Here is a 12638-nt window from a genome sequence, read left to right on the forward strand (position 1 = left end):
CGAACTGGGCCAGGGGTAAGCTGTGAAAAGCTGACCTACTTATCTTTACTTCTGTAATGCATATGAACACGCCATGTATCATTTGTAAGGAAATGGAATATATCTATAATCTAGTGAAAGGAAACATATGTAGGGAAATAGAATATATCTATGATCTAGAGAAAAAAAGCGCATGTTAAAGGAATTTTATTTACTTTACATGAAAATTTCAAAACATTATGATGCGCAAGTTGACCGGCAGAATTTTCTTGTATACTTTTGATTATTATTGCATGGAAAATTTGAAAAAATAATTTGTATTGTGATAAGAGTTAAATGAGAAATTTGGCGCCAGTTTACCATGAAATTGTGAAATAAGTTGTGGAGATTAATTTGAAAAAAAAATCGTTTCTAAATTAAACTTATTCAATTGGAGATTGTATTTATTAAGACTAAAAATTCGTTTACATCAAGTTCTTCATAGTTTAGTTGATACTGGTACTTATCTAACTTGGTTGACTCAACACTAATGGATGTTTGAAATTGATAAATAACATATGATGTATAGGACTTCTTTATATGCACGAATATTACTCTTCATGATGAATTTATATCATATACTATATGAATATTTTAATTTTTTGATAGTCTTGATTGAAGTAAGTATACGCTTATTATGATCATAAGTGAAATTTTAGTTGGTACTACTAATAAGGTAAAAATTAGGGTTACCTGGTGCTTCCATGGATCACATATGAGTATTACTTCCTCCGTCCCAAGATAAGTAACTCACACTCCTTTTTGGGACGTCCCAAGATAAGTAAGTCATTTTCATTTTTGGTATTTTCTCTCTCTATTTTATTAACTCTCTTACTTTATTCACTTTCCACTTTACTAACAAAACCCCGTTGCCTTAAATCCCGTGCCGAAAAGTTTTTGCTCACTTATCTTGGGACGAAGGGAGTATAATTTTCGTTATACTCAATATGGAACATGTTCGGATTGTCGATTGCAACAATAGTTTAATATTGTCCGCTTTGGGACAAGTCCGCATGGATTTGTTTTTGGATCACTCCCAAAAATTCTCAAACTAATTGGGATTGGTTGGGCATTAATTATATACACTTTCCAACTTTTCTCGGACTCCCATATGGGATAGGTTTGTATTGATTAACAGAACAAATCGATAAGTATAAATATCACATTGCACAGAAATGGGATTTACCCAATTTCCGTCTCAAATGGCTGATATGTATAAAAATAATATCCGTGTTTTAATTATGTTTTCTGTAATAAAGTTGAATTTTGCATGTATCAACCCTATATATATCTCTCCAAAATATATTACTCCTACCAAATGAAAAAGTAATAAGTTCCGTAGCAATTTTCACCTCTATATTTTAACTAATAATAAATGAAATCTGACATACAACTTGAATGCACTCAACTAAATGAGTGCAGTATTCTGTGGTGAGCTTTATTTTTTGGCAGTCAAAAGGAACAGATTAAAGCGACCATTTATTGCTGCGCTACTACTGCTCCAATTTCAGGGGCCTCAGAAATTCGGATGAGAATAAAAAAAATAAAAATACCACAAAAAAAATCTTACTAGAAGAAAAAGAAATGGAAGGTTACATGGAAGTCATAGTGTTGCAATTAACATGCCTGCCTTAATTAGGTCATGCCTAGTTAGATATGACCAATTTATATCAGGTACGGCATCCTTTGATAGATATGGTCATCTTCTTATTCACCAATATTAACAATTTCAAAGTTTTGTTACTAGTACAAAATACTAACTTTAACTTTGATTAATTAGTAGTAATTTAATTAGTATTAGAGGATTAATTGATTGCCAGTTTGGGGAAACAAGCATCATTTTTTTTCGTGATGACTAATCTTGATTTAGATATGTATTACTCCTTGATTTATGATATTTAATTATATATATCTTACATGTATGTCTCATAAAATTGCATGGGCATTAGTAATTATTGGTTCATCCACTGAAAGTATCTACATATAAATACAAAAATATAAAATTTAAACTTCGATTTTATGATTAAACGGTAACACATAAACAGGCGATCGAGTTCCAAACAATGCATGAAATATTTTATAAATTCAATAGACATTCATGCGATAATAAATTATTGAAACAGTTGGAGATTTTAACAATCAATAGGGTTCCTTAGGGAATGCCATCATAGTCATAGGGGCATTACATGATATTGATACTATTATTGTTGTAATATCTTGAATCGGAAGTCGTATGAATATTCATTGTATTCATCTACTCCAAAGACCGCTATTCCAACAACTATCCTTGTGAAATTTATGTAGGAATAAATAACTTCCAATAAAGTTTTCTTTTGTATTCCAATGGTTTCTTTTTGTTTAATTAACTTGTAATGTTGTAACATTGCTAACGAAATCAGAATTCAATATAATATATAGGGCCTCTGATTCATCCACGTGGCATCCGTGCTCTTTTAATAATATGATAAGAGCATGTCGGTCTTATAACTCTTTTAGTTTGAATTATTATTCACAAATCATATATATTAAATTAAAGTTAATTGTATAAGAATTCGAACGAAATTCTAATTGTTACTATAGAGAAAATTACTGTACTAATTATATTATATTGATATGTTGATTGAGTTTGTATATATACTAATAGTGTTTATATTGTGTGCTAATTGAGTTTTATATATGCTGGGATCAGACCGTCGAAACTCACTAAATACAGAGACCTCTTTTAGGTCAGTAACAAAGAGATGGTCAATCTCTCAAGAAGAGACCAAGAACAAGAATAAATCACTATTACTACAAGATATAATTAACAACCCTAGTTATATTGAATCTCGACCGATTCAAGTCCAAGCTAGTTGATATATCACCTTCACAATAGATGGACAAATTAGTAACACAAGAAAGTAACAAATCTAAATAGATCTGTCTAGAACGCAAGAAGTTATGCAAAGTAGTAAAGTGAAAGAAATGATGGTTCAGGTTGCAGACCGACAACCACAAGGTGAGAACCGTAGGAATGCCTGAAATAGAAACCTTAGAGTTTCATCGATCACCGCTCACCACGGCCAACCCAACACGTGACCACGCCACACTTTCAAGGACTCACACCGAAAGCTGAAGAACACAGAAATTTCACAAGAAGAACTGAAGATATCTCATTCGACTTTGTATGTAGAACACATAATTTCAACCAAGCGTTGGACTTCGCAAAGCAACCCAAGATCACCTCATTCAGATCTCACAAAGAAGAGAAGCAATGATCGAAGGTGGTTATCGAAAGAGAGAGCACAAACCCTAATTGCATAGAAGAGTCTAGAATGAGTAAGAGCATCTCCAAGGGAGAAAGGTAAGTTTAGAAGGTATATTTCTCATTTACCTTCTCAAAAAGGTAATTATACCTTCTTAAAAAACAATGGACTCCAAAGGAAGAAGGTAAATTAAAAAGACAAAAGAAAATAACTAACTTTTTACCTTCTCTTCCAAAAAGAGGTAAAGATACCTTCTCAAAATGAAAGAAGGTATAATACCTTCCCAAATATCTTTTCCTTTGGAGCATGAAATTTTATCAAGAAGAGGTAAATATGGTAGTTATTTTTCTTTCCCTCTCCATTTACCCATTCCCTTGGAGATGCTCTAAGTGAGTGAGTGAGGGAATTGAGAGAGCCAAGCGTCGATGTGAGTAATGTATCTCACAAAAGAAACATAAAAACAATTAGATTGCTCACGCTCGTGATCCTCGTTGCATACCCCATGTAAGTAATTGGGCCTCATTGACACTACAACAAAAAAAATCGTTAAGGACATTTTTAAATGCAATAAAGGACACTAATTTGTGTTTTTAAATATAATACTGATGCTTCAAAAACGTCCTTATTGGTGGTGTCCCAACTAAAATTAGAGGACGCAAATGGAAGCGTCCTAAAAAAGCAAAAGAGTAAGTTTGTTTGTCATTCATTTAGGAACGCTTTCTTTTGCGTCTTAGATTGTTATTTTTTAAAAATTTCCAATGCAAGTAACTGCGTCTAAATTTTTGTATCCTTAAAAAATAAGTTTTTTGTAGTGAGATTTGGGCCGCGCACAACATATTTGGACCTACACCAATAAATCATAATTGGGCCAAATATAGATCTAGGTCCATAACATCCCACATTATATGTCCATACAGATTAAGTTTCTGCAATATATTTTGTTGTTCATGTAGAAAATTTTGGCTCACACAGTACTACCAATTTCACTGAAAGTTTCGTGGATGAAACATTGCAAAAATGAAAAAAACTGAAACTTTATCATTTTAAATTGCGAATTTAAATCTTATAAAACTGACCATATGTCAATGCAACATAATAATATTCATGACAATTTGGTCCAAAATCATTTGAAGGCGGAACAAGTATTTTGTTGGTAGGCTGGAGCTCTATATATTGTGGGCTTTATAGACCAATAGTGCCACAATTATTTTTTTGGTAGTAATTTAATTCAATATTGTGACTATGAAATAAATAATTGAATAATTCATACCTACAGCACAAAAATCATTGCAGGCCCAAATTGTTTATTCCGTGCGTAATTGCAGGCCTCAACATCGTCTGAGGCTGCGACGTTTTCCTTGTTGATAATATGTCGAAAGCAATAATAAAAACAAAAAAAAAATCATTAAAAGAAAACAATTTAAGTGGCTCTCAAGTTACATCAAGCAAGTTGCATTCGATATTTTGTAGATGAAAGAGACGATGAGTCAAATTTGAACAAATAGTAGTATTCACTATGTTAAAATTAATCTGCGACAAATCAAACCGTGTTTGAATTTGTCGTCGTTGACTGTCGTATTTTTTAGTCTTTGAGTAGATATATTTAGGAGTATGTGCGCTGACGGATATAAGTGAAAAAGTTTGCACCATAAATCTATTTTGTTTTGGGCTGCATGACTTTTGTGGTGGACCAACTATGCCCTACCACAATACGAATTGATTTACCAAAACCATTTTTGTTTACAGTATACTGCATAAAAATTACATTGAAATTATGATTTTTTATCCGAATATTCTACTATTAGTTTATGGATATAATAATATAAAGTTGTGATCAATTAAGAATTAGAGTATATTAAAATGAGAACTTGAGAAATAATGATTCATTAATATCAGTGACGTGACTCTTAGGGGAACAAGCTAGACCTTGTAAATATATATGCATAGAATCAATATTACGGTAGATAGAGGCAACGCTAAGTGGGGGCATTAGGGCCCATGGTCTCTCATGAATTTTAAATTTAAGTATATACTATCACAAATTTCTAATTCATTTTCTCTTATTATTTATCTTTTTTATGCAAATCCTACTGTTAATGCTACAATTATTTTCGGCAATGGCATATCATAATAAGTTTGAACCCCACTGTTAAATTCTTGGTGGAGAATAATAGAGGAAGATAAAATAAAAAGAGTTCCGGGAAAGAGGGCTTTTCCACGTCAAAATAGGGCCCAATTAAAAAGTTGTCTTTTGGTAGGCCTATCAAAATTCATTTTTCATTAATTTTCAAATAGACCAATAATATATATTGCCTGTGGCTTGTGGAAATATAGACAGAGACTAGTGTCTTAATTAGGAGCACAATTAGTAGTAATACTGTATCATTTTATCATCTCAATGACAATAACATAACCTCTTCTTTTTAATGAAAAACAAATTTCCCCCCACATTAGAGCATCTCCAATGGTAGGCTAGTGACTGGCTAGCCGATTGACGTGACTAGCCGGTCGGCTAGCCGAACCATTGGAGCAGGCTAGCCGATTGCGTGTGGCTGGCCGATGCGCTAGCCGCCATTGTGGCGGCCCGATCGGCCAGCGACGATTTTTAATTTTTTTTTAAACCTATATAAACGCGATTTTAGTTTCATTTTCATTTGCACCGCTTGTTTTAACGAGTTTTCTCTCTCTCTAACTTTCTGTACAAGAGCATCATCGAGCGATGAGTAACGCGGGTGGTAGCAGTGGTGGTAGTGGTGGGGATGCTGAGGAGTACGAACGGAGGATGAACGAGGCCATGAATGCCTACATGAACCGCGAGATGGAGCGGTACATGCGTAGGGTGGAACAGCAGGCGATACCTCGCCCTCCACGGGTTATCCACCACCGAGCGGTGATTGATCGGGATCACGCCGCTGCACATCAGCGGGCTGTACGACGACTACTTTTCGGAGAACCCGTGGTTTCCCGCACACATGTTCCGGCGGCGTTTTAGAATGCGCGGGGAGTTATTTATGCGTATCGTTGGCACATTAGAGCGTCGATATCTGTGTTTCCGCTTCAGACACGATGCGGTTGGCGGACCCGGCCACACCCCTATTCAAAAGTGCACGACGGCAATCAGGCAGTTGGCTGGAGGCGCGGCAGACATGTGGGATGAGTACCTCCACATCGGTGAGTCGGCATTGCCCTAGAATGTCTGAAGTATTTCTGTGAGGGCGTGATGAACGTTTTCGGTGAGCAGTACCTTCGAAGCCCTACTCCCGAAGATTGTCAGAATTTGATGCAGATGCACGGGGAGAAGCATGGGTTCCCCGGGATGTTAGGCAAGCATAGACTGTATGCATTGGGAGTGGAAGAACTGCCCGACTGCCTGGAAGGGGGCATACACGACCGGCTACAAGTCAAAGAATCCCACGATGATCCTCGAGGCCGTAGCGATTACCGGCTGTGGATCTGGCACGCGTATTTTGGGGTAGCCGGGTCGAACAACGATCTCACCGTCCTGAACTCGTCTCCCCTCTTCAACGAGAAGTGCCAGGGCGTCGGTCCAGCCGTCTCGTTTGTGACCAACGGCAACCGGCATGATATGGGCTACTACTTGGCGGATGAGATATACCCTAGGTGGCCTGTCTTTGTGAAGACGATCAGGCACGCAAGTGATGAAAGGAAGGCCTACTTTGCGGAACGACAGGAGTCGGCGCGCAAGGACGTGGAGCGCGCATTTGGTGTGCTCCGGTCTCGATGGGCGGCAATTAAGGGTCCAACGCGTTTGTCGGATGTCACATGCGTATCCCAAATAATGTACGCCTGCATTATCCTGCACAACATGATCGTCGAAGACGAAGGCGTACAACTAACTAGTTGGGCCAATGACGATGAAGCCGGTCCAAGCCACGGAACGGCCACCCCTAACGTACGACGTGGGGTACCTCTCGATGAAGCCGGCCGCCTCAAGGAATTTGCCGACATGCGCCAAGTGGATGCTCATATTCAACTCCAAAAAGATATAATTGAAGAGTTGTGGGCACGGAGGATTGCACGGCGATAGTTTTTTTTCTTTATTATGTACCTTTTTAAATGTAATTTTTTTTTATCTATGTACCTTTTTAAATGCAATTAATGAATTTTCTCGTATATGTCTCGGAAATTTAATTCCGTAATTTAATCAAAATTTTAATTCCGTAAATGTAGTATATTTTGAATTATTTTTTTTGCGGCTGGCCTAAATCTGCTGATATGGCAGGTGGATTTTTAGTGCTGCTGACATAGCAGGGAGAGAGAGTGGCTGACCTATGGCTGACCTATGATTGGCCTAATAGCATTGAAGATGATCTTATCAAAGTTAAGTTTGCAATGAGCTATTACAATCTGATTATATAGCCTGAATCCGCAAATTTTTAGTACGACTATATTTTTTTGATTTCCTACTCTTTGGCCTTTTATCTTTGAGTATTGATTATTGAATCCTTAATAAAGTTTTAAAATAAAAGATGGGCCGTACTATTATGAGTCCTTTTCTTCTTGATGAAAAGTTGATGGATGACTGCTTCCACGCAAGTTCAACCACACCGTTATTATTAGAATACTCACACAACCACAATTCATCAAATTAACAAGTGTAAACACCAAAAAAGCTACTTCTACTTAGTAGTACTACTATTAAACAGATAATCTTTCTTCATGATTTATGCTTTTCAGGTTTGACCATAATTAATTGACTCTGCTTTAATTCCAAAAGCCCTCTCTCTCTCTCTATCTCCCTCTCCATATTAATTTTAGAGACACACAAGGTGACCTACATATCTAGCCTTTGGATTGGGTTGTATTCTGTAGGGTCAAACTGGGTTGCCATGAGAATTTCTTGGTGGGTGCTTTAATTGTTGTGGTCCAAGCACCTCAACCAAAAGGCTTTAGGCATTGTGCTTGTGCATCTTCCTTTATAGTTTGATGTACACATCCACGACCTTATCATTATGCTCTTCGAGTAAAGTTTGCATTTTTATTCCATTTCGGAATAACAAACATATTGTGATTTCATTTTCTACTGTTTTTAGTCTTCTGGGCCGATTCCGGATAGAGATTAAGTTCCTGAAGTTTTGATCATCTGAGATATTTTGATATTCTACTGCGGCTTGGAGCAAAATTGTGGTGAAAGATTCATTTTTTTTTAGTGTGGCATGAACGCCAACAGAGGGGGTAAGGCATTTTAGATTTGATTACTCTGTTTTCCGTTTGCTGTGCTTTTTAAATGGTGTTTTTAGTTTGTGATGAAGGCTTCAGTGTCATTTTATCTATGTATGATGCATTTTGATCGATTGGGAGGGGAGAAAAACAATGATCTACAATGTCTAGGCTCGAAGAGAATCAATTTTTTTTCATGTTTTATTGTAATTATTGGATATCTACACGTTGATGGAAATCTTGTGGTTTTATAAGCTCAAAATCAGAATTTGTCAGATGCTGTAGTTTGAGTCGAATATGTAGATTCTTGAGATACAGACTGCATTTCTTGGTTGTTAGGCTAGCTCAAATATGAAAAACTTTGAAGATTTACAAGTGATGTATAAAAAATGCATTATTTGACATGCTAGTGATTCATACCTTGCTAAATATGAAAATTTAGACTTGGGTCATTGATTCAGGTGATGGAAGCTAAAATTTCAACATTCTAGTTACTCTAAGACAGTTGTTATGACTTGAATGTCTGTGTAATCATAATAGTTCTATATGTTGAGAGGTTAATTGATTGGTAGGCATAACTTGGATCAACAAACTAATAGTATAATTATGTCCTTTGGCAGCTGAAGGTTTTTAATTTTTCATGAAAGTTGTTTCCTCAATGAGAAATCATGCCGAAAGTGTTCAAGAACTCATGCAAACTCAGACCATCAAGGTACGACTACAACTCTCGAGTCACTTTTTAATATTCTAGATACTGTGTTTAACAAAAATTCCTACTCACACCATGGAACATCTTGGAGTTTTTCAGATTATAATTTGTATTCTACAGTTTCTCTCTTTCTTTTGGTCTTGAAAGGAGACTTTGATTTTGCAACAAGAACAGTGAAAGTATACCCCATTTTTGCTGAGATTGCTGTTTCAACATGCTCTTCCCTTATCCAATAAAGCCTTGCATTCAGAGTCTTTGTCACTATATTGATCTTAGAAAAGCCTAGAGTTATATAAGCTTCAATCAAATTTCAAATAGTTCATACACCAACTGTTTCTACATAAAAACCATATTTTCTACATAAAAACCATAAAAATGATTGCAGGTGCATGCTCAAATCTATTCAGAATTATTTAAGGTGGTCGTCCGAGTTTCAAAGAACTTTCCAGAAATAGAAGCAGCCCGCCCTCGATGCTCTTCAGGAATAGAGGCACTTTGCTCGTTAACCGATGGTATTGATAGAGCTAAGTCTCTCCTGCAGTACTGCAGTGAATCAAGTGTACTTTATCTGGTATGTGTCTCTTCCGTCCTATTGATATGAAATTCTTGTTTTTTCTCAATATGTTATGGTGTGTATGCCGTCACATGCTTCAATGTGCACGAATACGAAAGTAAATAATTCCTAAGACGTTCTTGAAGTGAAGTGGCAAAATAAAAAATCATACTGTGTTCAATAACTTAATGATCTGATGATGGTTTTATCTTGGACAAAGTAATAAAAGAACAACCAAAGGATTGTAACATGTATGTCTTGCCTAATCCTGTAGTAGATCACATGTAACAGAAATTCATTTTTCTGTATCCAATTGCTATATTGTTCTAATGTTCAATATTTACTAAAATCTTACAGGCACTTACTGGAGATGTAATATTGTCCAGATGCAAAAAGTCAAGAAATTTATTGGAGCGAAGTCTCTGCCAACTTCAATCTATGGTCCCAGTTTTGCTGGCTGCAAAGGTGAGGAATCATCACTAAATAATGATAGGACACAACATACATTTTTCTTATTGCAAATTTTCATAGTAATGCTGATGAAGTCATTTGTTGTCTCTGTTATTTTCAATCAGATTTCTGGAATGATAGCCGATCTCAGGAGTGCTGCGTTCTTTTTGGATCCATCTGAAGAGGAGGCTGGAAGGGTTCTGCGGGAATTGATTCGCAGCTCAGCAGTTGATTATACAGAGGAAGCTGCACTTGCTGCTCTTCGTACTGTATCCTCCCGTCTTCGTATTTCATCACAAAAGGCTCTACTGACCGAGAAAAGATCCATCCGAAAGTTGCTTGACAAATTTGGTGAAAAGGATTCAAGTAAGAGGAAGATCTTAATATTCTTCCTGAATCTACTGAAAAAATATGGAAAGGTTATAGCAGAAACACAAACTGACAATGCTGCATCAGAGCATGGTAACCATTTCCCGATTCCAAACCCGTATCATTTAACAGAGGACGTGGAGCTCTGTGCAGATTATAGGTCTAATGAATCTCATATCAACACCTTAAGCAGGACCATGCCACCCGAAGAATTCATATGCCCTTTATCATCGAGGTTAATGTATGATCCAGTCGTCATTGCATCGGGGCAAACTTTTGAAAGGATGTGGATCCAAAAGTGGTTCGATGAAGGTCACTGTACTTGCCCCAAGACTCATGTGGAGCTATCTAATTTGTCTTTCACATCAAATACCACTATGAAGGATCTGATCATCAAGTGGTCTACCATGCACAGCGTGTCTGTTCCTGACCCGACAAAGATGCACGAGGGACTTCTTAGGTCTTGGGATTCCATCAATTCCGTTGCTAGTCTGATCAATTCTATGGTTGGTTTAAATCTTCCAATGGATTACAGCAATGTGTCAATGGGATCTAGTCTCGGTTCAGATTACTCGAACACCATGATCAGTAACGAAGTGAGATCGGCACATGAAATTGATTGGGAATTTCTATCCAAATTCACTACACTTCCCTGGGATTCTCAGTGCAATGCAGTTGATGGTATCCTGAAGAAACTGATACACAATGAACAATATTTGGTGGGTATCCCGTTAAGAAAGTTTGTCCGACTAATCCATGGATTTTTGAAGGATGCCTACGACCGTCATGACATGGAAGCACAGATGACAGGATGTCAGCTATTGTACGAGGTGGTGCAGAAGCACAGGTAAATTATATATCTCTACTATATTTTCTTGAAGTAGTAATTATTTGAGATAGTTGCAGATTCTAATCTACTTTTGCTTCTGTGGCATTACAGTAACAGTGCATCGTATTTTAAGGAGGACGAGTATGGTCAGTTAGCATTGCTTCTTGATACAGAGGTCTCAAAGCAAGCTCTCTTCATATTGGAGGAACTGTCTAACCACCAACAATGTGGTCAGAAAATTGCTGCTTCAGGTGCTCTCGTTGGCATCTTTAACATACTCGACACTCAGAATCAGGAACTGCTGGAACCAGCGTTAAAGATACTGAGAAATCTGTCTTCAAATGGTGATGTTGGTTCTTTCATCACCCCTTCAGAACTGATGCCCAAACTAGTCCCACTTTTCGAAGATGATAGCCTAGCGAGTCACTGCATAGTCATTTTGAGGAACATGAGTGACAATGAAGAGGCTAGAGTTGCTGTTGCTTACACAGATGGTTGTATTGCTGCAATGGCCAAAGTACTTGACAGTGACAATCGGGAGGATCAAGAGTATGCAGTTTCAGTACTCCTTAAGCTGTGCTCTCAGCGTGTCGAATTCTGTCAGTTGGCCATGGAGGAGGGTGTTATCCCCGGCCTTGTCTGCATCTCTGTTAACGGAAACAGAAGAGCAGCTGCGATGGCCTCTGAAATGCTGCGGATTCTGAAACAGGATACTGCCGGAGAAAACTCTGAAGCAGATGCTGCTAGTATAGACTATACCCCACGAAGGAATGATATAAACCCTCCAAAAGCATCAAGATTTCTGGGGAAATTATTTGCCAAATCAAGTGCAAAGAAGAAATAATAGGTAATGGCTTGTTCATATGGTTAGCTGTTGAAGTAGATTGAGAATTGAAGATATTAATTAGTGTGATATGGTGATGTAACCATGTCTATGTATGTAATATTTTGTAGAAGGATTTTGATCCATGACGGCCAAGCAGTGGTCTAACACTAGATTTGTTGATTTGGTATATGCTCTCATTTCATTCATGGGAGTTTTAACTGATAGTCTCACGAACATACAAGTTGCAGCTGCAATTTCAATTGTATATTTAATTTGCATAACATTTTCGCATATTTAGAAGACACCTATACTAAGAGCATCCACAATAGCAAACTCGCGGATGTCCGCTATTGTGTCAGGCGTCGCGGATGGCGAGAGGAGGGAGGACGAGCCCACGGTCGCGGACTTCGGCGGCTAGCCGATCGCTGGCCGCCTATTGTGCGGCGAGCGATCGGCTA

The 12638-nt window shown here is 37.4% G+C and overlaps 1 protein-coding gene across 2 annotated transcripts; it reads left to right on the plus strand.

The window, feature by feature from the left end:
- The first annotated feature begins 7920 nt into the window (after positions 1-7920).
- LOC125216752 (U-box domain-containing protein 5) lies at positions 7921-12398 on the plus strand. Of its 2 annotated transcripts, XM_048118519.1 has the most exons (7): positions 7921-8212; positions 8318-8459; positions 9065-9156; positions 9539-9724; positions 10064-10171; positions 10282-11372; positions 11466-12398. In XM_048118519.1, exons 3-7 carry the CDS (start codon positions 9085-9087, stop codon positions 12196-12198), a joined length of 2190 nt encoding a protein of 729 aa, XP_047974476.1. In that variant the 5' UTR covers positions 7921-8212; positions 8318-8459; positions 9065-9084; the 3' UTR covers positions 12199-12398. The 2 variants fall into 2 exon arrangements, with proteins under 2 accessions (XP_047974476.1, XP_047974475.1); XM_048118518.1 differs by lacking the exon at positions 7921-8212 and having other exon boundaries at positions 8222-8459.
- The last annotated feature ends 240 nt before the right edge of the window (positions 12399-12638 follow it).

Source organism: Salvia hispanica, chromosome 3 (assembly GCF_023119035.1).
Source record: "Salvia hispanica cultivar TCC Black 2014 chromosome 3, UniMelb_Shisp_WGS_1.0, whole genome shotgun sequence".
In the NCBI taxonomy this organism is placed as follows: domain Eukaryota; kingdom Viridiplantae; phylum Streptophyta; class Magnoliopsida; order Lamiales; family Lamiaceae; genus Salvia; species Salvia hispanica.

Bases quoted from the DNA above. Each gene is read 5' to 3' on its own strand.
- LOC125216752 (XM_048118519.1), top strand. From the start codon at position 9,085: ATGAAAGTTGTTTCCTCAATGAGAAATCATGCCGAAAGTGTTCAAGAA. The intron at 9,725-10,063 runs GTATGTGTCTCT...AAAATCTTACAG, and splicing joins AATCAAGTGTACTTTATCTG to GCACTTACTGGAGATGTAAT. The intron at 10,172-10,281 runs GTGAGGAATCAT...ATTTTCAATCAG, and splicing joins CAGTTTTGCTGGCTGCAAAG to ATTTCTGGAATGATAGCCGA.